Source organism: Pecten maximus, chromosome 3, assembly GCF_902652985.1.
Source record: "Pecten maximus chromosome 3, xPecMax1.1, whole genome shotgun sequence".
In the NCBI taxonomy this organism is placed as follows: domain Eukaryota; kingdom Metazoa; phylum Mollusca; class Bivalvia; order Pectinida; family Pectinidae; genus Pecten; species Pecten maximus.
Window position 1 is genome coordinate 13,320,741 of NC_047017.1, and position 24,814 is coordinate 13,345,554.

At 37.2% G+C, this 24,814-nt stretch overlaps 1 protein-coding gene across 1 annotated transcript; it reads right to left on the reverse strand.

Moving 5' to 3' along the window:
• Nucleotides 1–1,951: 1,951 nt before the first annotated feature.
• Nucleotides 1,952–24,795, reverse strand: LOC117323260 (D-aminoacyl-tRNA deacylase-like). The gene is made up of 6 exons (XM_033878373.1): nucleotides 24,626–24,795; nucleotides 17,733–17,823; nucleotides 7,095–7,197; nucleotides 6,825–6,957; nucleotides 5,681–5,766; nucleotides 1,952–2,587 (listed from the first exon to the last, which is right to left on the reverse strand). Exons 1-6 carry the CDS (start codon nucleotides 24,666–24,668, stop codon nucleotides 2,387–2,389), a joined length of 657 nt encoding a protein of 218 aa, XP_033734264.1. The 5' UTR covers nucleotides 24,669–24,795; the 3' UTR covers nucleotides 1,952–2,386.
• Nucleotides 24,796–24,814: the final 19 nt, after the last annotated feature.

Below are 24,814 nucleotides of genomic sequence, written 5' to 3' on the forward strand. Positions count from 1 at the left end.
TGCTATATATGGTTATAGTGTGGTAATCCAAACTGCTTTAAAGTTTAATGAAGTCCAGACTCTCTAAAGTCTGAAAGACCTCAAGAATTGCTTTTAGAACATGCATTCATCACTTTATGACTAGTAGCGATTCAAAGGAATTACCTCTATTTCCCATATTGGGCCCCGCCCTTTTGGCCCCTAGGGGGTCAGAGTCACCATTTATGCAAAATCTGTTCCCCTTCCCCCAAGGATGTTTCTGACCAAATTTGGTTCAAATCCATTCATAACTTTATGACTAGTAGCGATTTAAAGGAATTACCTCTATTTCCCCTATTGGGCCCGCCCCTTTGGAGTCAGAGTCACCATTTATGCAAAATCTGTTCCCCTTTCCCCAAAGATATTTCTAACCAAATTGGGGTCAAATCCATTCATAACTTTATAACAAGTAGCAATTTAAAGGAATTACCTCTATTTCCCCTATTGAGCCCTGCCCCTTTGGCCCCTCTGGGGTCAGAGGTACCATTTATGCAAAATCTGTTCCCCTTTCCCCAAGGATGTTTCTGACCAAATTGGGGTCAAATCCATTCATAACTTTATAACAAGTAGCAATTTAAAGGAATTACCTCTATTTCCCCTATTGGGCCCCGCCCTTTTGGCCCCTCGGGGGTCTGAGTCACCATTTATGCAAAATCTGTTCCCCTTCCCCAAAGGATGTTTCTGACCTAATTGGGTTCAAATCCATTCATAACTTTATGACAAGAAGCGATTTAAAGAAATTACCTCTATTTCCCCTATTAGGCCCCGCCCCTTTGGCCCCTCCAGGGTCAGAGCTACCATTTATGCAAAATCTGTTCCCCTTTTGCTAAAGATGTTTCTGACCAAATTGGGTTCAAATCCATTCATAACTTTATGACTAGTAGCGATTTAAAGGAATTACCTCTATTCCCCCTATTGGGCCCCGCCCCTTTGGCCCCTCCGGGGTCAGAGCTACCATTTATGCAAAATCTGTTCCCCTTCCCCCAAGGATGTTTCTGACCAAATTGAGTTCAAATCCATTCATAACTTTATGACTAGTAGCGATTTAAAGGAATTACCTCTATTTCCCCTATTAGGCCCCGCCCCTTTGGCCCCTTTGAGGTCAGAGTCACCATTTATGCAAAATCTGTTCCCCTTCCCCCAAGGATGTTTCTGACCAAATTGGGTTAAAATCCCTTCATAACTTAATAACTAGTAGCGATTTAAAGGAATTACCTCTATTTCTCCTATTGGGCCCCGCCCTTTTGGCCCCTCGGGGGTCTGAGTCACCATTTATGCAAAATCTGTTCCCCTTCCCCCAAGGATGTTTCTGACCAAATTGGGTTCAAATCCCTTCATAACTTAATAACTAGTAGCGATTTAAAGGAATTACCTCTATTTCTCCTATTGGGCCCCGCCCTTTTGGCCCCTCGGGGGTCTGAGTCACCATTTATGCAAAATCTGTTCCCCTTCCTCCAAGGATGTTTCTGACCTAATTGGGTTCAAATCCATTCATAACTTTATGCCTAGTACCGATTTAAAGGAATTACCTCTATTTCCCCTATTAGGCCCCGCCCCTTTGGCCCCTCCGGGGTCAGAGCTACCATTTATGCAAAATCTGTTCCCCTTCCCCCAAGGATGTTTCTGACCAAATTGAGTTCAAATCCATTCATAACTTTATGACTAGTAGCGATTTAAAGGAATTACCTCTATTTCCCCTATTGGGCCCCGCCCCTTTGGCCCCTCAGGGGTCAGAGTCACCATTTATGCAAAATCTGTTCCCCTTCTGCCATGGATGTTTCTGGCCAAATTTGGTCAAAATCCAATAAGAACTTTTTGACTAGTAGCGATTTGGAGCAAATGTTGACGGACGGACGGACGACGGACGACGGACGGACGACGGACGCTGCGCCATGACATAAGCTCACCGGACCTTCGGTCCAGGTGAGCTAAAAATAATCTTTAAATAATATTTATTTTACAAGTGGGAAACGAGTTATACCAACTTACATAAATCACTCTTTGTGGGCCCGGATGGAAGCGAGTAAGTGGTCTTATTGAAGGAGGAAACCAAAGTACCCTGAGGAAACCTTATAGTGGTCAGGCAGGTCATGACCTCCATACATTTTTATATCTGATGGGTAATTAAACCCTGGGTGCTTAGGTTAAAGGAGAGTTCATTACCACTGTGCTACCCAATCACCATATTTTTTTGTCAAATGTTGCAAAGAGTTAGAGGTAAAATTGGACTAAAAATATCCTTTGTCAAAAGTGTATATGATCATGAAGACTTCATACTATTCACAGGGACACTTTCTATCACACAAGGCATGTCTGATTCCAGATTAACAAGCTGTCATTGAGGAGTATATCTATATAACTGCCAGGGTCAACTCTGGTCATTTGGCTGGGACTCTTTTCCACCTTGAGATTCCCTAGACGTAGCTCCGTCACACCCCACGTCTGGCCCCGACACAGAAGAGCTACTAGGATCCTGTAGCACAGGAGTCATTTGTGTTGATGAGCTTTTGGAAGCATTGGAAGATTGCTTTTTGGCATTGTTCCACATTTTTTGTTTCTTTCCTTCATCCTGTAAAGATGAAATTATAACCATATATTTTTTAGGACATAACAAAAATGTGAATTCCTTACCGTCAATCATTTCTTTAACACTAGTCTCAGAGGAAATATTACTACTTATATTGTTATGCTTGCAATAAATAAATGTTTATTTACAGTTCAAGTTCAAAAAGTCTAGATAGTGACATGAGGGTAGGGGATGGGAGGAATGCTGTTTTAATACATTAACTGTTTTAGTTTCAGTCCGTGTGAAGTCAATATTTTGTATACAAGCTTAAATTACCCTGGGCATGTACCATTATGCTAAATCTCCTTACCATATGTTAAAGGTTGTCAAATTTCAACCAATACGAGGCCACTGTTTGCTTCAGCATGGTTGTCATGGCAACAAAACCTATATATCAAATTATAGGCTTGGCTTAGTTACATCATTTAATCAAGGGCGAATAGAATTGGTCAAATCACTGAAAAGTTATGGCCCTTTATAAAAAACCTGTTAATTATGACCAGTTACCATGGCAACCAAAATTTCAAAGAAAAAGAAGAGTCCTATGGGCATTAATGGCCATCTGTCTTGAACAGACCCTATTATAACATAATTGTAGTATATATGTACATGTATACTCAGTAGCAGTACAGTGGCACTGGCAACAATTGATCAGGAACATTTCAAGATCCTTTCAGGTGAGAAGAAGTTTTACATAGGTATTACAAAGTGGCTGCCATCTCAAAGTTTTTACAAAGTCAAAAAATAACAATACTGTGTTGGCTACTCTTCCTTAACATCCCTATAAGTTATCAACTCAATGGCACCAGTCAACTGGAGAAAAAGTTTGAAATGTGCTTTTCAGGAAGGCTGTCATGGCGGCAATCTTGGATTTCGGACAGACCCAAACATATCAACACTTGGTCAGAACCACCTCAGGTTAATTTCAGATAAGTTTGAGCTGAATAGCAGTGGTGGAACTTGAGAAGAAGTTTAAAATAGGTGTTGTTCAGGAAAACCAACATTGTGCATTCTTGTTACAATAATGACCACCATTGTTGTATTGTCAAACATTTCACCACACACTTTGTTGGCTTTCCTTCCTTAACATCCCTACCAATTTTCAGCTCAATGGCACCAGTGGAACTGGAGAACCAGTTTAAAATGCTTTTTTCAAAATGGCTACCATGGTGGCCATCTTAGATTTTGGCCCAACCAGAAAAATAACCACACTTGGCCAGGACCATCTTAGTATCATTTCAGGTAGCTTTGAGCTGAATCCCATTTTGCCTCTGACACATACATTACAAGTTAAATGAATCATTGGGCGAAATAAAGTCTGGATTGTCCAAGAACAAACCATGTACATTTACCTACTTAAAGATCAATGTCAAGTTCAAATAGAAAAGGCAATTACAACGATTAATTCAACACATCGAGCAGGATGTATTTAACATGACACAGTGATTAATTCAACATATTGAGGATGTATTTAACATGACACAATGATTAATTCAACATATCCAGGATGTATTTAACATGACACAGTGATTAATTCAACATATCGAGGATGTATTTAACATGACACAATGATTAATTCAACATATCGAGGAGGATGTATTTAACATGACACAATGATTAATTCAACATATCCAGGATGTATTTAACATGACACAGTGATTAATTCAACATATCGAGGATGTATTTAACATGACACAATGATTAATTCAACATATCGAGGAGGATGTATTTAACATGACACAATGATTAATTCAACATATCGAGGATGTATTTAACATGACACAATGATTAATTCAACATATCGAGGAGGATGTATTTAACATATCGAGGATGTATTTAACACGACACAGTGATTAACTTCAACATATCGAGGAGGATGTATTTAACATGACACAGTGCCTTCTGATTATCTGTCTGCATCCTAAATAGGATGTTTACACATGGTTCATGGCTTTCAGAACAGGAGTTTTATGACAAAGGTTACAAATCATGTTGTTCCCATTTCAGTGTAACTTACAACATAATATGTGCACAATACATACAGTTTGATCTCTGTATATACAGATAAACAGAGAATACATGGTCAGGCTAGCCACTTTTGTCTTTCTGTCCTGAGCCAAAAATACAGCTTATATTTTAAGACACTGACCATGTATTCTATTTATCCTGCAACAATAAAACAAGAGGCGCATGGGGCCTGTATCGCTCACCTGGTTGGATTAGACCAAATGTCAAAAAAATGTTCAATTTGTTTTATTTGCAAATCTCAACAATGCTATTTATGGTTATAGTGTGGGGTTCCTAACTACTTTAAAGAAATAATGAAGTCCATACTCTCTAAGGCCTGAAAGATCTCAAGAATTGAAAGTTTTTAGAACATGCATTCATCACTTTATGACAAGTAGTGATTTAGGAATAACCTCTATTTCCCCTTTGGGGGCCCCGCCCCTTTGGCCCCTCGGGGGTCAGAGTCCTCATTTATGCAAAATCTGTTCCCCTTCACACAAGAATGTTTCTGACCAAATTGGGTTCAAATCCTTTCATAACTTTTTGACTAGTAGCGATATAAAGGAATTACCTCTATTTCCCCTATGGGACCCGCCCTTTTGGCCTCTCGGGGGTCAGAGTCATCATTTATGCAAAATCTGTTCCCCTTCACACAAGAATGTTTCTGACCAAATTGGGTTCAAATCCTTTCATAACTTTTTGACTAGTAGCGATATAAAGGAATTACCTCTATTTCCCCTATGGGACCCGCCCTTTTGGCCTCTCGGGGGTCAGAGTCATCATTTATGCAAAATCTGTTCCCCTTCACACAAGAATGTTTCTGACCAAATTGGGTTCAAATCCATTCATAACTTTATGACTAGTAGCGATTCAAAGGAATTGCCTCAATTTCCCCTATTGGGCCCCGCCCCTCAGGCCCCTTTGGGGTCAGAGTCACCATTTATGCAAAATCTGATCCCCTTCCGCCAAGGATGTTTCTGACCAAATTTGGTCAAAATCCAATAAGAACTTTTTGACTAGTAGCGATTTGAAGCAAATAAGTAAATAATCCAGACAAAGTTTGCTTGGATACATGACATATTAGTGTACCTGAAGAGATTCGGGGGATTCCAGAGGTATTGTTACGGGTCCGTCATTTTGTATGTGAACCTGCATGTGTGCTCCAAATACTCCATCTACAACACATCAGAAACTGTCACAAACAGTACTGAGACATGGAAATTTGTATTATGTATAATCGCACTTTCATAACCAAGTGAATGATATAATACATTAGTTCATATATCTTCCAAAATACACAAGTACACATAACAAGAGGCCCTGTGGGCCTTAAAGGGCATCTGACTTTAAAGACTATTGTAGTATACATACTCAGTAGCAAGTATAGCAGTACTGTTGGCCATGTTGGCCATGTTGGATTTTTGGACTGACCAGAAAAATAACAACGCTTGGTCAGGATCATCTCAGGATCATTGTAGCAAATTTTGAGTTGAATGCTTCTGGTGGCACTTGAGAAGAAGTTTGAAATAGGTGTTGTTCAGGAAACCATGATTGCACAATCATGTTACAAAATGGATACTATGGCTGCCATGTCAACGTTTTTACATGGCTGAAAAATAACAACACTTTGTTGGCTCCCCTTAAACATCACCATGATGCTTCAAGCTTAAAATGTGTTTTTCAAGATGGCTGCCATGTCTGCCATCTTGGATTTCAGACCGACCAAAAAATTAACAACACTTGGTCAGGACCATCTCAGGATTATTTGAGGTAAGTTAGAGCTGAATCCTATTGGTTGAATTGAGAAGAAGTTTGAAATAGGTGTTGTTCAGGAAAACCATGAAATCCCACTGATGTTACGAAATGGCCACCATGGCTGCCATGTCAAAGTGTTTATGAGGCACTTTGTTGGCTCCCCTTCCTTAACATCCCTACCAATTGTCAGCTCAACGGCACCAGTGGAACTGGAGAAGAAGCTCATGGTAGCCATATTGGATTTTGGACTGACCCGAAAAATAACGACACTGGACCATCTCAGGATCATTTCAGGTAAGTTAGCGCTGAGTCCCACTGGTGGAACTTGAGAAGAAGTTTGAAATGTGAAAAGCTTATGCACTACGGATGATTACAGATGAAGCACAATGACTATAGATCAGATGACCTAAACACACACACAGTTAAAAATAACACGAATAAAAATATTGACAATTTTTGAGTTCATAACAGTATCAACCTTTGATTTTTGTTGGATCGTATGCTTCTCCCATCTTCCTGATAAATTCAGCATAAAACTCTTGAGATTTTTCTGGAGGCATGGCAGAATGAAAATCAGGCTTGTTCCCCTTCAAAATCATACAGAGTGTGAACTGTAACGAAAAAAAAAAAATACAAAAATTTAAACCTACACATTTGTAACACAATCAAAGCATTTACCATAATTCAAGTAATTTTTAACTGCAATCACTGAAAAAAAAACCTTACTATTTCAAGCAGTGATACTTACTTGGCTCACACACAAAACTTCATAGTTTTTTTCCATGACATTTTTAGACCATCTCTTTCCTTGATCATCATCAAATAATCTCAGGTTAAGAATTTTCCTTACCCTGAAAGAAAAAAACCCTTTTAAATTAACTTTTGTAAGAATTTATTAAATCACAATTAATAGAGCAATGGAGGGTATTATCGTCAGGTGGTAGTTATGGTCAGTTTTTACCTATGTTTTGAATATTTCATTAAATGATACAGTCAAGTTGCTGTAGTTTTCATTGAACAAATATATTAGTTTTGGTAAAATTTCTGGCCTTATTTTCATTCAGACAAAGTTTCCAAACAGATAATATTTGCATTTAAATATCTTAATAATCTTCACGTCATAATTTTCCAATCTTCACTTCAAGTGCATCATCTTTCTCCTATCAATATCCAAACCTTGAAGCAATCATTGGAATGTTTGTGATATATGTGAAGTTCTGCAGCGTCTGCAAAGTTGACCCACATTCTATGTATGTCCAGCTTCTTTTATGCTATAAATGGGCCTGACGATAACTGCCACAATTTGGTACACTTGAGGCAGTTATCGTCAGTTTTAAATAATTGAAATAAATAACCAAATCTTTTAGAAGACCTAATTGTTTGTTCTAAATTTAAGATTTAATTTCCAAAGATCAGTATTTGATTTGTGTCTTCCAAGTTTCATCTGATATTTATAGATACCGTAATTGTATTATCATATGTAACATCGCTGATGAATGTGACGTTCACAGTTGACAATGACACCATGGCAGTGCCATCTAGTGCTTTCCGATTGTCTTGTAATATCACTGTATTATGGGCTTGGCATGTAGATGTCCATTTAAAAACATGTTATTATTTGTCCTGATAGATTACTAAAACAATTTTGGGTACTGTATCATGAAAATTACTGCACAAAAACAGTTTTATGTTGTTAAAATGTCACACTAATCCACAATTCCTTGGTGGGAGATCTCCTACTTTAGCATCTCTGGAGGGTGGCAAACCTGATAGTGTCACAAAATTGCTGCCCTAATTAGGAAAATTGCATAACTGAGTTTTGGCTATACAGTACTTTGATCTATATTTTGTAGCTACATCAAAGTGTATTTACATTGGGGTAAGTACATATTTAACTTGCACATGTGTTGAATAATTTCCATTTTCGAATTCATCCGAGATCTTGTCGATATTTGGCAGCAAAGTAATTGTTGATGGACAGACAGCCGGCAGGACGCCACAGTATGGCATACCAGGGGAGCTAATAAACATATCAAATAATAGCTTTTTGACCTATTTCTTTTATTTTTTGATAAAAAATTATCCTAATGAGAGTTGTCTCCCTTGAAAAATGTGGAACCTTATAAATTGTCTAATGTGAGCATTTTCACATTGTTTTTTTTTCAGTTTCACTCTAAGAATGGATAGTGGAACTCCAGAGGGACCCTGTTACCAAATATCAGCACCCTAGTACAATTAAAATGTGATGTGTTAATAACTTTCAAAACTTTGAAAATTTTAAAAATCAGGTTTTTCCCCAAAAAAATCTTTTAGTTTAACTCCGGCAAGGGATAGTTTAACCCCTATAGAGGACCCTAATACCATGTATACTATGCCTCTCAACACTTGCACCAAAAACATTTGAAAAACTAGCGCTGATGACGACACTGACGTCGGAGTGACAACATAATTAAGCTCTTCCTTTCCTCCGAAGAGACGAGCCAATATAACAAGAGGCCCATGGGGCCTGTATCGCTCAGCTGGTTGGATTAGACCAAATGTCAAAATAATGTTCATGTTCATGTTCAATTCGTTTTATTTGTCAATCTCAAACAATGCTATATATGGTTATGGGGTGGGGATCCCAAGTGCTTTAAAGAAATATCGAAGTCCAGACTTTCTAAGGGTCTGAAAGACCTCAAGAATTGTTTTTAGAACATCCATTCATAACTTTATTACTAGTAGGAATTGCCTCAATTTCCCCTATTGGGCCCCTCCCCTCAAATCTGTTCCCCTTCCGCCAAGGATGGTTCTGACTAAATTGGGTTCAAATCCTTTCACATTTCTTCAATATGTCTGCACTGACTGTGTATATACACTACAGCTTACGTGGACTTTGCGGTTTCCACGCGTCCGTCACGGACGTGGGCAGCGCGGACCCCACTCGCCCACCGGATATGGCATTCCGCGACGGTCCGTCATATATCGTGGACATCAGCTGACTGATACGGTATCCACTCGGCATCACGGTATGTGACGATCCACGATTAGTGGTGGGCATAGTTCAACTCGAGACACCGTGTTCCACGACGATCCACGATACGTGGTGGACATGCATTTCATTTTAAAGCCCGTGGTCCATGTCGATCCGCGATATACAGTGGGTACAAGTTGTTTGCTGTTCATTTCTGATCTACACGAGTTATATCCCTTCGTCTTTCGGTAGCGGTAGTGGTATCGGTATCGTTTATCAGAATTATGCATGGTTTCATGTTGGCGGTGTAGATAAGCCTTTATGAATTCGGATGAAATTGAAGAACATTTCAAGTTTTATTTAAAGCTTTAGACCCTTGGTCCATCAATAGCGTTATTATGGCCATATTATAAACATTAAAAAACAATCGCAATATATTAAGCGCCGTTAATATTTAATGTAACTTAACATAAGCTGTTTCATCCATCCAGCATTCTCCATTGACGTATTCACGTTTTTAAAAAATATTCATTTATTTTAGAAATATTGCATTCATTACAAGACATTGAATTGTGAAAATAGAAAATACCACTGCGACATAAGAACAGCTTTTCCAAATCTCATCAAAATATCTAAACGTCGGCATTTTAATCCTTATTCCGTTATCTTTTAAACATCGGTATTATCATGTTATCAGACTCCGACCATATTAAAATATGCGGAATATCGAATGTTGTGACAACTATTTGTATATCTATTCTAAAGTGTACACACAAAAGAGCTGTTAATAACTGCCTATCTGGGTATCTTGTATACATGTAATAGCGTTAATGTGGTATCTAAACGGAAAACACAAAAAGGAATTAAACATTACATTATTGCATCAAAAGCAGAATGGATTCAGAATGTAATTAAAACATTACTACGGCCCTTTCTGCAATATAATTTACATGTACAATGTTTATATACATTCCCTAAATGTACCGATTTATGATAACCATTTAATGTCTTTATATTTATCATGTATATTGAGTGCTTTGCATTCAGGTCCAATTATTGTTTCTGTTTCTATCACCACTGTGATTTCAATGATTTGTATTCAATCATATTTTAAGTCATAAATTACTCATTGAATGCAACACTTTTTATGCGGTGTTTTGCATAAACATGGCAGCCATAACCGCTGATTTTCTCGGCAGCTCGTCACACGCAGATGATTCTATTTTAGCTGTCTGTCAATCAAACGGGGTATCTGACGGCATCCGTGAGTTTCATTGGTTAGTGAGAATGATTGACAAGACACTAAAGCTTGTTACACTCCAGTGATCTCTGACTCTGTCAATCAAACACTGTAGAAAGGCGTCCGTTAATTCCATTGGTTGGTGAGAATGATCGACAAGTCAGCGTACGTGCACATGTTTTGTCGTCAGTTGTAATAGTAGACGTAAAACCCGTTAAATGAATATTGAGAAACATTATCAAAAACTGTATCGATACATACCGTCAAAACTGATTATCTACCGGTTCTAATAGCCTATATAGGGATGTATTCCGCACAGTGACCTCACGTGTGAGGTTCGCCCAGAGACCGTATTTGAGTCATTGCATTAATAGTCTATTAAAAGTTTATTCTAGAGATGCTAATATTTTAGGCAACGATGTTGCACGATTTGTGATATTCTGTTCCGACTCATCCACTCATCGGTTTTAGGCTACATTTCATTTGTTGGAGAGCTCGAGCTAAATTATTGGAGATAGGAAAGTCTCAATGCACCTTCGATATCAGAGATGGTATTTGAGTCATTGCATTAATAGTCTATTAAAAGTTTATTCTAGAGATGCTAATATTTTAGGCAACGATGTTGCACGATTTGTGATATTCTGTTCCGACTCATCCACTCATCGGTTTTAGGCTACATTTCATTTGTTGGAGAGCTCGAGCTAAATTATTGGAGATAGGAAAGTCTCAATGCACCTTCGATATCAGAGACGGGAATCGGTTGATCTGTGGAATAAACAATAAAAAAGTCATGTCCTAGGACTGGTCATGATAATGTTATATGAATATCTACACGTAGAAACACGAACTGAGATACATCCGAGTTCCGTTTTATAACCGACGAGTGGCCAACACCACAAAGGCCAGAGACCGGCAAGCCGCGGTCACAGAGGCGTGTTAAGATAATAGCCCGGTAAATACCACATCTTAATTAACAGGTGTATCTCTAACATGTTGAATTTACCTGTAGGGCAGTTTCTTTTGGTAATGATGATATAAAAGGACTCCCAATGCCAAGAAGTGGATCCTTAACTGTAGGTAAATTTAATTCATTTATTCCTTTGGCGTTTCAGCCAATCTGATTTTACAACATATACAAAGACATATACATTAGCAATACAAGATCGTGATATCACAGGTTCAACGGGATCAGACCGCTTTTTAGGAAATATATATAAACAAATGTAAACACGTGCCTGCAATTAATGCGAATAAGACAACGATAATACAAATGTAACATTTGTATAATGTTCTATTATAACGGGCCGTATACAACATGTTATAATTATATAATGTTCTGTGTTAACGGGCTGTATATAACATGTAACTTCTTACTAATTTTCATTTATAATGGACCGCATATGGCATATGGCATTTGAATAATGATCTATTTTAACGGGCGATATATAACATGTAACTTCTTACTAATATTCTATTATACGGGCCGTATACAACATGTCACAATTATATTATGTTGTTTTAACGGGCCGTATATATAACATACATATTCTTACTAATTTTCTTTCATAATGGGCCGTATATGACATATGACACTTAAATAATGTTCTATTTTAACGGGCCATATATAGCAAGTAACTTCTTACTAATTTTCTATTATAACGGGCCATATACAACATGTCACAATTATATTATGTTCTGTTTTAACATCCTGTATATAACATGTAAAATTTGAGCAATATTCTATTATAACGGGCCGTATACAATATGTAACATCTCACTAAATTTCTAATATAACGGGCCGTAAACAACTTGTAACATTTCACTAATTTTCTATTATAACGGGCCGTATATAACATGTCACCATATATAATGTTCTGTTTTAACGGGCCGTATATAACATGTGATGCTGATATAACCTCTTACAAATTTCTATTATATCGGGCAGTATACAGCATGTAACATTTGAATAATGTTCTATCATAACGGGCCGTATACAACATGTAACATCTCACTAATTTTCTATTAAAACGGGCCCTATATAACATGTCACAATTATATAATGTTCTATTTTAACGGGCCGTTTATAACATGTAACTTTTTACTACGAACCTCACCTTACGACCACCTCAAAATTACGACCACCCCGCTATTACGGGCACTTTTTTTTTCAGTCCCGATTTGTTTCTCTATATATCTTGGTATTGGTCGCTTCACTATTACGACCACTTTGCTATTCCGTATTACGACCACCTTGGGCAGTCCCAACGAATACTAATTAACGCTTATTACCCCCACAATTACGACCAGTTGGTCGTGTCTGAAAAATTACCTGGTGTGTAGCGAACCGTGAACAGCTTCCGGTAATGCGTGTCAAACTGGCCATTGACGTGTGTATACGTAATTATCGATCTTTTGTTTACTGACCAGTGTATCGACAGGTGAGTAGAATGGCTATTAATCTCTTTGAAATCTTCGCACTGACCGGAAGGTAAAATAAACATCCAGTCTTTCATTGTTCGTAACAAGCCAACATGTGCCGGGTTTTAGTTTGTAGTCCTTTGTTTACCGTTACGGGTGATCGCCCTTCATTGGTGACGCTGTGACGGATTAAATACACAAGTGATCAGATTATCTATCTTGCCTTGAAAATTGTAATAACCGTACATTTGCTTATTAATTATGGTATTCAAATAATTGATTTGTGGCTGTTGGTCGTTTTAAGACCCGATTACATACAAGCGAGTAAAATAAACATAGAAACGTTTGATTTTTTTTCTGGTCAAGCGCAAGTTTTTTCAGCGATCTCGATGTTTTTGTATCAATGCCGAATAGGGTCTGTAGATAGGTGTTATTATAATTTGAAAAAAAAAACATGTTTGGTTTCAAATATTTCGCTAGAATTATGCTATTCTTTCTAACTTCATTTCTTTTTTCGCTCATGATGGCCACATCACGTAAACGTAACGAGTTATCACTAAAAAAGAAAATTGAACTGATTCAATGTAGCAATGGTCGTAGCCAACGACAACTTGCTGAACAGTTTGGGGTCGGCAAAACACAGGTCAGAGCATCTTGAAAAGAAAGACAGAAATTTTAGAAGGTTATGAAGAAAATAAAGGAAATGATAGACAAAAACAATTGTCTTTCTTTTTTTTTAAAGTTAAGACTATGGCATGTATTTAGCCAAATCTATACAACTTGCACCTGAGTTCAGTCAATTAAGAGTTACGGTTCCTGATGGTCTAGCTCAAATTGGTCCACCTCGGCACTTTGACCCGGACCCCCAGGTGTTCTTAATAGTGAGGTTTCACTGTAATTTTCTTTTATAACGGGCCGTATACAACATGTAACATCTCACTGAATGTCTATTATAACGGGCCATATATAACATGTTACATTTATATAATAGTCTATTTTTCTGCTTGAACGGACCGTTTATAACATGCTAATTTGCTATTGTAACGGGCCGTATACACCATGTTACATCTCACTGATTTTCTATTGTAACGAGTCGCATATAACATTTATTTAACTTCTTACTAATTTTCTACTATACTGGTGTAAAGGGCCGTATACAACATGTAACATTTGAATAATGTTCTATTTCAACGGGCCTATATAACATGTAACTTACTACTTTTCTTTTATTACGGGCCGTATACAACACATATAATGTGTAACGACTTACATCACCCTGTCCATACCCTCCCCTTTATTACGAGGACACGGGTTTCGTTGCATACCAATAACGATTTCGATTACAACACTTCTAATAATATAAGTTTAAAATGGAATTCGTACATGAAATAAATGCTTAAAGTAAAGTTTCAACATCGTGGGTATGTGAATGTTCAAACTTAGGCTAATTATTTTATTTGTGATACGAATGTTTATTGTTTTAACTCAACGGAATTTAAATGTAAATAATGTGTTTAATTTAAAAATGAATCCCTACAGTAAAAAGAAATTTTTAACAAAACTCAAGCTAAATATACGTACAACCTGTAAAAGCATATATTCGGAACATTTTTGACGTGCACGGAAACCATACGTGTCAACTCACCAGCAGTTATAGGCGGTTCCGATTAGAACATCCGACAGAACAGATACCTGTGGTGCTGTGACAGGCGTGACGACCGTGTCGACCGTAATTTCACACCTGATTATTGTTAAATGGTATATTAACCCACTCACAGTCGAGTACACTTTTATGTCTATATGATTTGTAATCAGTTAAGTTAAATAATATCAAGAAAAATATGAGTGATAGTTCGCCATGTTGATAAGGGTTATCGGATAGTAGTAAATGGTCTGATGTGATTTTGTTTCGCGTTTTCAATCATTTAAAACAGTAAAATATCTACGTTGTTGTACTATAGCTGTCTTCTGCAAATTTGGTTTATGAAAATGGTATGCAAAATTATTAATAAGGAATGAAATGAGATGAATTCAAAGTTCGTGTAAAATAGAGGTAAAGATCATGTAATGTCGGAGAATACAGATAAGATACCGGTAATTTTGGAGAACTTTGGAGAACACAGGTAAAATCCAGGTAAGGTTAGGTGAAGACTATAATGACTGTCACAACATACCTGCCCGTAACTTATTTGTAAGAAGTGGGAGAAAGGAGACCCCCCCCCCCCCACCCCCCCCCCCCCCCCCCCCGCCGCGGTAATCCAGACGATTTTTCTTACCTTGTGGGTCAGTCACGTCACCCGTGGCGACAGATTCACAGCTCTAGCTCGTTTGACACACCAAGTCGTCATAGCAACCGCTGCGAGGTCCTAGCCCCAGGCATTTACCTGTTCAACTCAGTTTTTGTAACGGTATTTTGCTTTCCTATACAGCGAATTAATTAATGGTTATAGACTGGTCTTGCTTTTGTTTCAAACTTAAAGCAGATGATAACTATGATATCAACAAATTTTATTCCGTAGTTAGTACGTGAGAACCCATAAACCAACATACATAATGTACGTAACCAAAATATGATTATTATTGATCAGATCATAAGTAACATACGGAAAGAATATCTGTAATATAGTTCACACTTAATGAAATTTAGATATATATATTTTTTAAATAGAAGGTGCTTCACACAGACATGGGCTCGTAAAGATGACGCATTAAAAGAATTTATCATATTACACAGTATCAACTGATATAAGCACATCGTTTACTTTGCGTTTTAACTTCTGTAACATAAAATACATTAATACAATGGTGTACACGCAAATTACATAAAAGATATTTACTAGTGTTAATCTGAGATTATTAGATTATTTACAATTAAAATTATTATATTATATACGGCCCGTTACTAAAGAAAATTAATGAGATGTTACATGTTGTATACGGCCCGTTATAATAGAGCATTATTCAAATATTACATGTTATATACGGCCCGTTTCTAAAGAAAATTAATGAGATGTTACATGTTGTATACGGCCCGTTATAATAGAGCATTATTCAAATATTACATGTTATATACGGCCCGTTACTAAAGAAAATTAATGAGATGTTACATGTTGTATACGGCCCGTTATAATAGAGCATTATTCAAATATTACATGTTATATACGCCCTGTTACTAAAGAAAATTAATGAGATGTTACATGTTGTATACGGCCCGTTATAATAGAGCATTATTCAAATATTACATGTTATATACGGCCCATTACTAAAGAAAATTAATGAGATGTTACATGTTGTACACGGCCCGTTATAATAGAGCATTATTCAAATATTACATGTTGTATACGGCCCGTTATAATAGAGCATTATTCAAATATTACATGTTATATACGGCCCGTTACTAAAGAAAATTAATGAGATGTTACATGTTGTATACGGCCCGTTATAATAGAGCATTATTCAAATATTACATGTTATATACGCCCTGTTACTAAAGAAAATTAATGAGATGTTACATGTTGTATACGGCCCGTTATAATAGAGCATTATTCAAATATTACATGTTATATACGGCCCATTACTAAAGAAAATTAATGAGATGTTACATGTTGTACACGGCCCGTTATAATAGAGCATTATTCAAATATTACATGTTGTATACGGCCCGTTATAATAGAGCATTATTCAAATATTACATGTTATATACGGCCCGTTACTAAAGAAAATTAATGAGATGTTACATGTTGTACACGGCCCGTTATAATAGAGCATTATTCAAATATTACATGTTGTATACGGCCCGTTATAATAGAGCATTATTCAAATATTACATGTTATATACAGCCCGTTACTAAAGAAAATTAATGAGATGTTACATGTTGTATACGGCCCGTTATAATAGAGCATTATTCAAATATTACATTACCAGGGAAACGGAAGGGAAGTAACTCTTATATATCGGGAGGACATCCTGCCTTCGGTCGTGACTAGAAGTCGCGGTAAAGTAAGCATAACTTCAAAACATAAGCTAGCCACGCTATCTAGCGTTCCACGACGGATCGCGCTGTTCCGTGGACATACACGGCATCCGGCGGGCCACGATATCCAGTGTTCCTCGACGGGCCGCGCTGTTGCGTGGACACCCACGGTATCTGCCGATCCATCACGAATCGTGGACTCACGTGGACACTTTGCCCACGCATGTCCACTAGTGGACATTGCGTGGGCAGTCCACCGTGGGCGCGTGGAAACCGCAAAGTCCACGTAAGCTGTAGTGTATGTGTCGTATAATCAATACCAATGCATTATATTTACAAGAGGCCCAATGGGCCTGTATTGCTTATCTGGCTTTACAGTAACTTTGAAGTTGATTTAGGTTATTTCTGCAGAGACTATGCTGATAACCACTTAATTCAAATATCAGTGAGGCTAGCTTTATTCATGTCAATCAATTTTCTAGTTCTTCATTCCAGCACACAACTGGCCGAATATCAGGTCTCTTTGCTATCAAGAAATCATTGTTTGAAGAATTCAGCCTACTTGACCTATGTGACCTTGAATGTAGGTCAAGGTCATTCATTTGAACAAACTTCACCCTGTCATGCTACAGGCCCAATATCAAGTCCCTGGGCCTCTTGGTTATTAAAAAGAGGTTGCTTAAAGATTTCAGCATTTTTTACCCCTGTGATCATGAATGAAGGTCAAGGTCATTCATTTGAACAAACTTGGTCATTATATATCTTCAATACATATACATGTATAAATATAAAGTTATCTACATGTAGTCCATCTCCTTTGGTGTATCTTTATGGGTGATTCCAACCAGGGTGCATAGTCCCTTTCCAATAGAACTCACAGTTTCTCCATCAACTGAAATGAGAAGATCATTAAATCAATAATAGGATCTGTCAAAAAAGTTGATAGGGTAGACTACATGGAAGTCATAAAAAGGAGTTTCAAATATCTAAATAGGAAATCCTTCTGTAACCTCTACAGATCACTGGTGAGAATCGAATATGCCCCAACAGTCTGGTCGAAAAATACAATCAAAGACAGAGTTTCCATCGAGAATGTTCAAAGACACACTACAAAACTTATACAATCTATTCGAAACAAAAGTTACTTTGATAGACTGATTGAATTATGACTACCAACCATGGAATACAGAATGTTAAGGAGTGATATGATGGAGTCCTACAATATCCTAAGGACATCGATGCACGACAAAAACTCTGTTTCTACATTAAGTGAAACCCAAAATAGAGGCCACAGCGAGAAACACATGCAAAACCACTGGAATTTTCTGTAAGTGTTGTTTCACCAGAGACATTATCTGTACATGTCGTTTCATCAGACATTATCTGTAAGTGTTGTTTCATCACACATTATCTGTAAGTGTTGTTTCATCAGAGACATTATCTGTAAGTGTTGTTTCATCAGACATCTGTAAGTGTTGTTTCATCAGAGACATTATCTGTAAGTGTTGTTTCATCAGAGACATTATTTATAAGTGTTTTTTCATCAGAGACATTATCTGTAAGTGTCGTTTCATCAGAGACATTATCTGTAAGTGTTGTTTCATCAGAGACATTATCTGTAAGTGTTGTTTCATCAGAGACATTATCTGTAAGTGTTGTTCCATCAGATATTATATGTAAGTGTTGTTCCATCAGAGACATTTTCTGTAAGTGTTGTTTCATGAGAGACATTATCTGTAAGTGTTGTTTCATCAGAGACATTATCTGTAAGTGTTGTTTCATCAGAGACATTATCTGTATGTGTCGTTTCATCATACATTATCTGTAAGTGTTGTTTCATCAAACATTCTCTGTAAGTGTTGTTTCATCAGACATTATCTGTAAGTGTCGTTTCATCAGACATTATCTGTAAGTGTTGTTTCATCAGAGACATTATCTGTAAGTGTTGTTTCATCAGAGACATTATCTGTAAGTGTTGTTCCATCAGAGACATTATCTGTAAGTGTTGTTTCATCAGACATTATCTGTAAGTGTTGTTTCATCAGACATTATCTGTAAGTATTGTTTCATCAGACATTATCTGTAAGTGTCATTTCATAAGAGACATAATCTGTAAGTGTCGTTTCCTCAGAGACATTATCTGTAAGTGTTGTTTCATCAGAGACATTATCTGTAAGTGTTGTTTCATCAGACATTATCTGTAAGTGTCGTTTCATCAGACATTATCTGTATGTGTCGTTTCATCGGAGACATTATCTGTAAGTGTCGTTTCATCAGAGACATTATCTGTAAGTGTCGTTTCATCAGAGACATTATCTGTAAGTGTTGTTTCATCAGACATTATCTGTAAGTGTTGTTTCATCAGACATTAAATATTAATCTCAGTCCAGACTGAATGTTAAACCTTGCCTGCTATTCAAATACAATTCCACAACAGGAACTGTTAGAAACCAAATTTGAAATGGGTCAGAGATGCAACTGGTTAAAGACCACTAGGATAGGTAACAGGATCAGCTTCCTGCAACCATAACAGATAAAATGTCTGACCTGTATCACTCACCTAGCATCAATCCATCTTTGAATTTAATTACATTTAAAATATATATTAAGGTCATTCATTTGAATACAAATACCCCAGGTTAGCAGTCATTTATCCCAGCATATTTACTGGTATACTAGCTAATTTCCAAATTTAGTCAAAATTTCAGACTCCTTGCCCTGTCTCCAGATTGTATTGATCAAATATAGGATAATCTGATGACCAAAATTCCCCATTTTATGATAATTTTATGAACTGCAAGTTGATTACTTACCCAGTACTTGCAAGATGAATTTAAGATGATGGTCAAAGAAGTTTTTAAGATTGCAAGTCTTGTATCACCTACATTTAATATTCAAGATCTTATTGATTTTTTTTACAAAATACACATTTTTATTTCATGATGAAACTTTACATTATCATGTATAATACACATACAATATGAAAAAACCTTTGATTTTGCATAAATAACTCTGAGATGGCTTGCATAATCACGTATGGCTAATTTTAGTTTAAAGTGCTTCCAACTGGCTTCGCAAATAAGACTGATTTTCTTGCAAATTAAGTACACATTTTTTATAAATGAAACTTTACCAGAACCTGTAAAAGGGATATACTGACGCAAAAAAACAACATTCTGCTATGGCGTGCGAAAACCCCTATGAGCTATCTATGTCGTATTTTAGTGTCACCCATGGTATGGCATAATCTCACCTTGGTCCTTCTGACCAGTTGAGCTAAATATACTGTAGTTTATTTATCAATTTACTGATATTTGAACTGCTTCAATAATTTAGTATCAAACAGAGTTTGGAGGATTTCTTTAAAACCAAATAAAGCGCAATTTTTAGCCCACCATCATCAGATGGTGGGCTATTCAAATCGCCCTGCGTCCGTCCCTCCGTCCGTCCGTCCGTCCGTCCGTAAACAATTCTTGTTATCGCTATTTCTCAGAAAGTACTGAAGGGATCTTTCTCAAATTTCATATGTTGGTTCCCCTTGGTGCCTAGTTATGCATATCGCATTTTGAGACCAATCACAAAACAACATGGCCGACAGGCAGCCATCTTGGATTTTGACAATTGAAGTTTGTTATCGCTATTTCTCAGAAAGTACTGTAGGTATCTTTCTCAAATTTCATATGTAGGTTCCCCTTGGTGCCTAGTTATGCATATTGCGTTTTGAGACCAATCGCAAAACAAAATGGCCGACAGGCAGCCATCTTGGATTTTGACAATTGAAGTTTGTTATCGCTATTTCTCAGAAAGTACTGAAGGGATCTTTCTCAAATTTCATATGTAGGTTTCCCTTGTTGCCTAGTTATGCATATTGCGTTTTGAGACCAATCGCAAAACAACATGGCCGAGAGGCAGCCATCTTGGATTTTGACAATTGAAGTTTGTTATCGCTATTTCTCAGAAAGAACTGAAGGGATCTTTCTCAAATTTCATAGGTAGGTTCCCCTTGGTGCCTAATTATGCATATCACATTTTGAGACCAATCGCAAAACAACATGGCCGACAGGCAGCCATCTTGGATTTTGACAATTGAAGTTTGTTATCGCTATTTCTGAGAAAGTACTGAAGGGATCTTTCTGAAATTTCATATGTAGGTTCCCCTTGGTACCTAGTTATGCATATGGCGTTTTGAGACCGATCGGAAAACAACATGGCCGACAGGCAGCCATCTTGGATTTTGACAATTGAAGTTTGTTATCGCTATTTCTGAGAATGTACTGAAGAGATCTTTCTCAAATTTCATATGTAGGTTCCCCTTGGTGCCTAGTTATGCATAAAGCATTTTGAGACCTATCGGAAAACAACATGGCCGACAGGCAGCCATCTTGGATTTTGACAATTGAAGATTGTTATCGCTATTTCTCAGAAAGTACAGAAGGGATCTTTCTCAAATTTCATATATATGTTCCCCTTGGTGCCTAGTTATGCATATTGCATTTTGAGACCAATCGGAAAACAACATGGCCGACAGGCAGCCATCTTGGATTTTGACAATTGAAGTTTGTTATCGCTATTTCTCAGAAAGTAATGAAGTGATCTTTCTCAAATTTCATATGTAGGTTCCCCTCGGTGCCTAGTTATGCATATTGCATTTTGAGACCTATTGGAGAACAACATGGCCGACAGGCAGCCATCTTTGATTTTGACAATTGAAGTTTGTTATCGCTATTTCTCAGAAAGTATTGAAGGGATCTTTCTCAAATTTCATATGTAGATCCCCTTGGTGCCTTGTTATGCATATTGCATTTTGAGACCAATAGGAAAACAACATGGCCGACAGCCAGCAATCTTGGATTTTGACAATTGAATTTTGTTATCGCTATTTATCAGAAATGGCTGAAGGGATCTTTCTGAAATTTCATTTGTAGGTTGCCCTCTGTGCCTAGTTATGCATATTGGATTTTGAGACCAGTCAGAAAACAACCTGGCCGACAGGCAGCCATCTTGTATTTTGACAATTGAAGTTTGTTATCGCTATTTTACAGAAGGTACTGAAGGGATCTTTCTCAAATTTCATATGTAGGTTCCCATTTGTTCTGTCGTATTGCCTTTTGGGACCAATCCGAAAGCAACATGGCCGACAGACAGCCATTATCGCTAAATCTTAAATTTTATATATAGGTTCCCCTTGTTTGAAAAGTACTAGAGGGCTGTTTCTGAATTTACACAGATTAGTAAGACTTAGAGGAAGGGAAAAGTAGAGAAAAGATCAATCTGACATGGAACCTATAAAGATCATTCAATGGTGGGCGCCAAGATCCCTCTGGGATCTCTTGTTCATTCTTGTTATATATACATATCATAATCCTAAAATGTACAGGGATTCCATCCCAATACAAGAGCCTGTTCATTTATGTGGACAAACCAGTTCTTCAGTTTTTAAATGTAGTATTTCAAACATAGATCTTGACGGACATGTAAATGTTAAGGCTCATCTGAAAACAATATAAAATTGCCAGGACAGTCTTTATTTCATAAACGAACTGTACAAAAGGCCGTTTTCGCTTTTGCGGTGCAAACGGACAGACCAGTATAAGCTGCATAAGCGAACAGGTAGCAGGGTTAATTATCAACAGAGGTCGCTCCAAGGTAGATAACTCTTAGACTTCCGAATCGTGAAAAAAACCAAATGATACTGTATGAAAGGTATATGGCTGTACATGTACATTATGTATATCATATGCATGCACAGAAATATTTGACGAAATGCTAGGTACAGTGGAACTTCATTAACTCGAACTCGGAATACTCGAATACCCCGCTTAACCCGAAGTACTTCGTCAGTCCCGAATTCTCTCTTTATCCTATTAAAAAAAACTCGGAAAACTGGAAGTCGGAAACTCGAAAAACTCGAATAATACGAAGTGAAAATCTGGTCCCTTAACAATAAAAATCCTACTTGAAATGATCGAATAACTCGAAGTATCATGTTTGTAAACGCCGACATTTTTTCAACATCGAAATTCCGTTTGTATCGGCACTACAATTCTACAGATTATCATATGCGATTATAAGTGTTTCATAAATTCATGAAAGAAATTGTCGGTGATAAAAAGTACTGTTTTACTTACATCAGGTAATTTCCTAAGGCGGTCGCCGATAATAGTACACACGTTAGTCAACAACTCATCTACCCGCTCCGGCTCGCTCAAGTGAAACTAATCTCTGACACACCGGTAGATCTACTCGGCTGAAGTTTTTACAGGTGTAGAAATGAAACAGTCACCGGTGCCTATTAAATCTGTAAACTGCTGAAACAATTACTGCAGAGGTGTTCGGAGTACGACTGTAACGGTCAGTGCTGTCTATTAAATCGGATAAAACGCCAACTCATTAACAGTAACATTTTATACGCACATGTGCAGTACCAACTTCCTGTGCTAATACACATGGAAACTGGGCTCGCGCTACGCATTCAAATTGTATCAAAATTTGTTAAGCAAAGTTTGCTAAAGAAAATGTTGTCCATTTTAGCAATTTGTCTTGCTAAAGCATTTTTGAAATTGCTAAAAGAAATCGAATATTTCAGCAAATTTCACTAAGGACATTTTTCTGCTTCCGCTAACGCAGGGAAACGGCATGGTTGTCGATAAAACGCAAGTTGGACCATCAAACAGTATTGTATATGTCAATATAAGGTAATGGTTCTGTTAGTACGTTTTACATATAATCTTTGTTAAATTTAAACGGTTATTTAATATAACATAAATAAATTGTTATTCGGTTGAATTCCATTTTATCGTTATTCCTTTTGCAAACATGACATGAACATCAGATCGTTATTGAAGTGACTAAGCAAAAGAAACTTTATCGAGACTGTATATCGGCAAACTACACCAAACTACGAGTGACAGAACGAAATATTACATATACATTTACATGTATTGACCAGTCTTTACACTTAACAGTAGATGAGCGACAGATCGGAGTTATAATGATTATATAATGTTGAAAAATTTTGACCAAACTTTGCATCAAAAATGATATCTCGCTTAATTCGAACACTCGGTTTTCTCGTGGTCCTGTCGAGTTCGAGTTAACGAAGTTCCACTGTATTACTAAACTGACAGTTACTTAGTTTGTGTGGGAATTCATATCTACAGTATTCTTCAAAGTTCATACTTAACCAGACAACAGAAAACTGCTTTGATGTTTAGAAAATCATATTATTTTTCATCGCAGACAATTTAAGCGTCGTTACCCAACTGAGAGTGAGACCCAATTTTTCTTAATTATGAATGATTAGTTAGCTGCTTACCTTAGCACATTTCAATAGGTACATAACACCATTTTAATAATTTACACATTGTTCCTTAATTATTTGTTCATTGCATGTTGATGCACAATGTTTTAACCTCTGCAACAACGACTCTTTGTGTATGGGGTTACCTACCCTGCAAATGCAAATACAGGCCTTGGGAGTCTTTGTCAAGGCTTGTCTGAAAACAATATTAAATCATCAGGTCCGTCGTGATTTCATAAACGAACAACACCGGTCCAACTGGTCCGTCCGTTTGGACCGTAAAAACGAAAACGGTCCAAGTCTAGGCGAGCGCGAGGCCGAGGAATAGATGAAGTGAAAGTAGAAAGTATAGACAGACATACATTAGTTATGAAATATCAAACAGTAATTTTACCTGCAACTTTAGCTTGAGCTACTCTTTGAATTAACACTTTCATCACTGGGGCGTTTTGAGCATTAGAACTGTTTCAATCAGTGAGACGCAAGCAAATTAATTATTTCAATCAGTGAGACGCAAGCAAATTAATTGCATGTGTGTCACTACTCGCGAGTGCAACTACAGACTGTACAAACCGGAAACGGA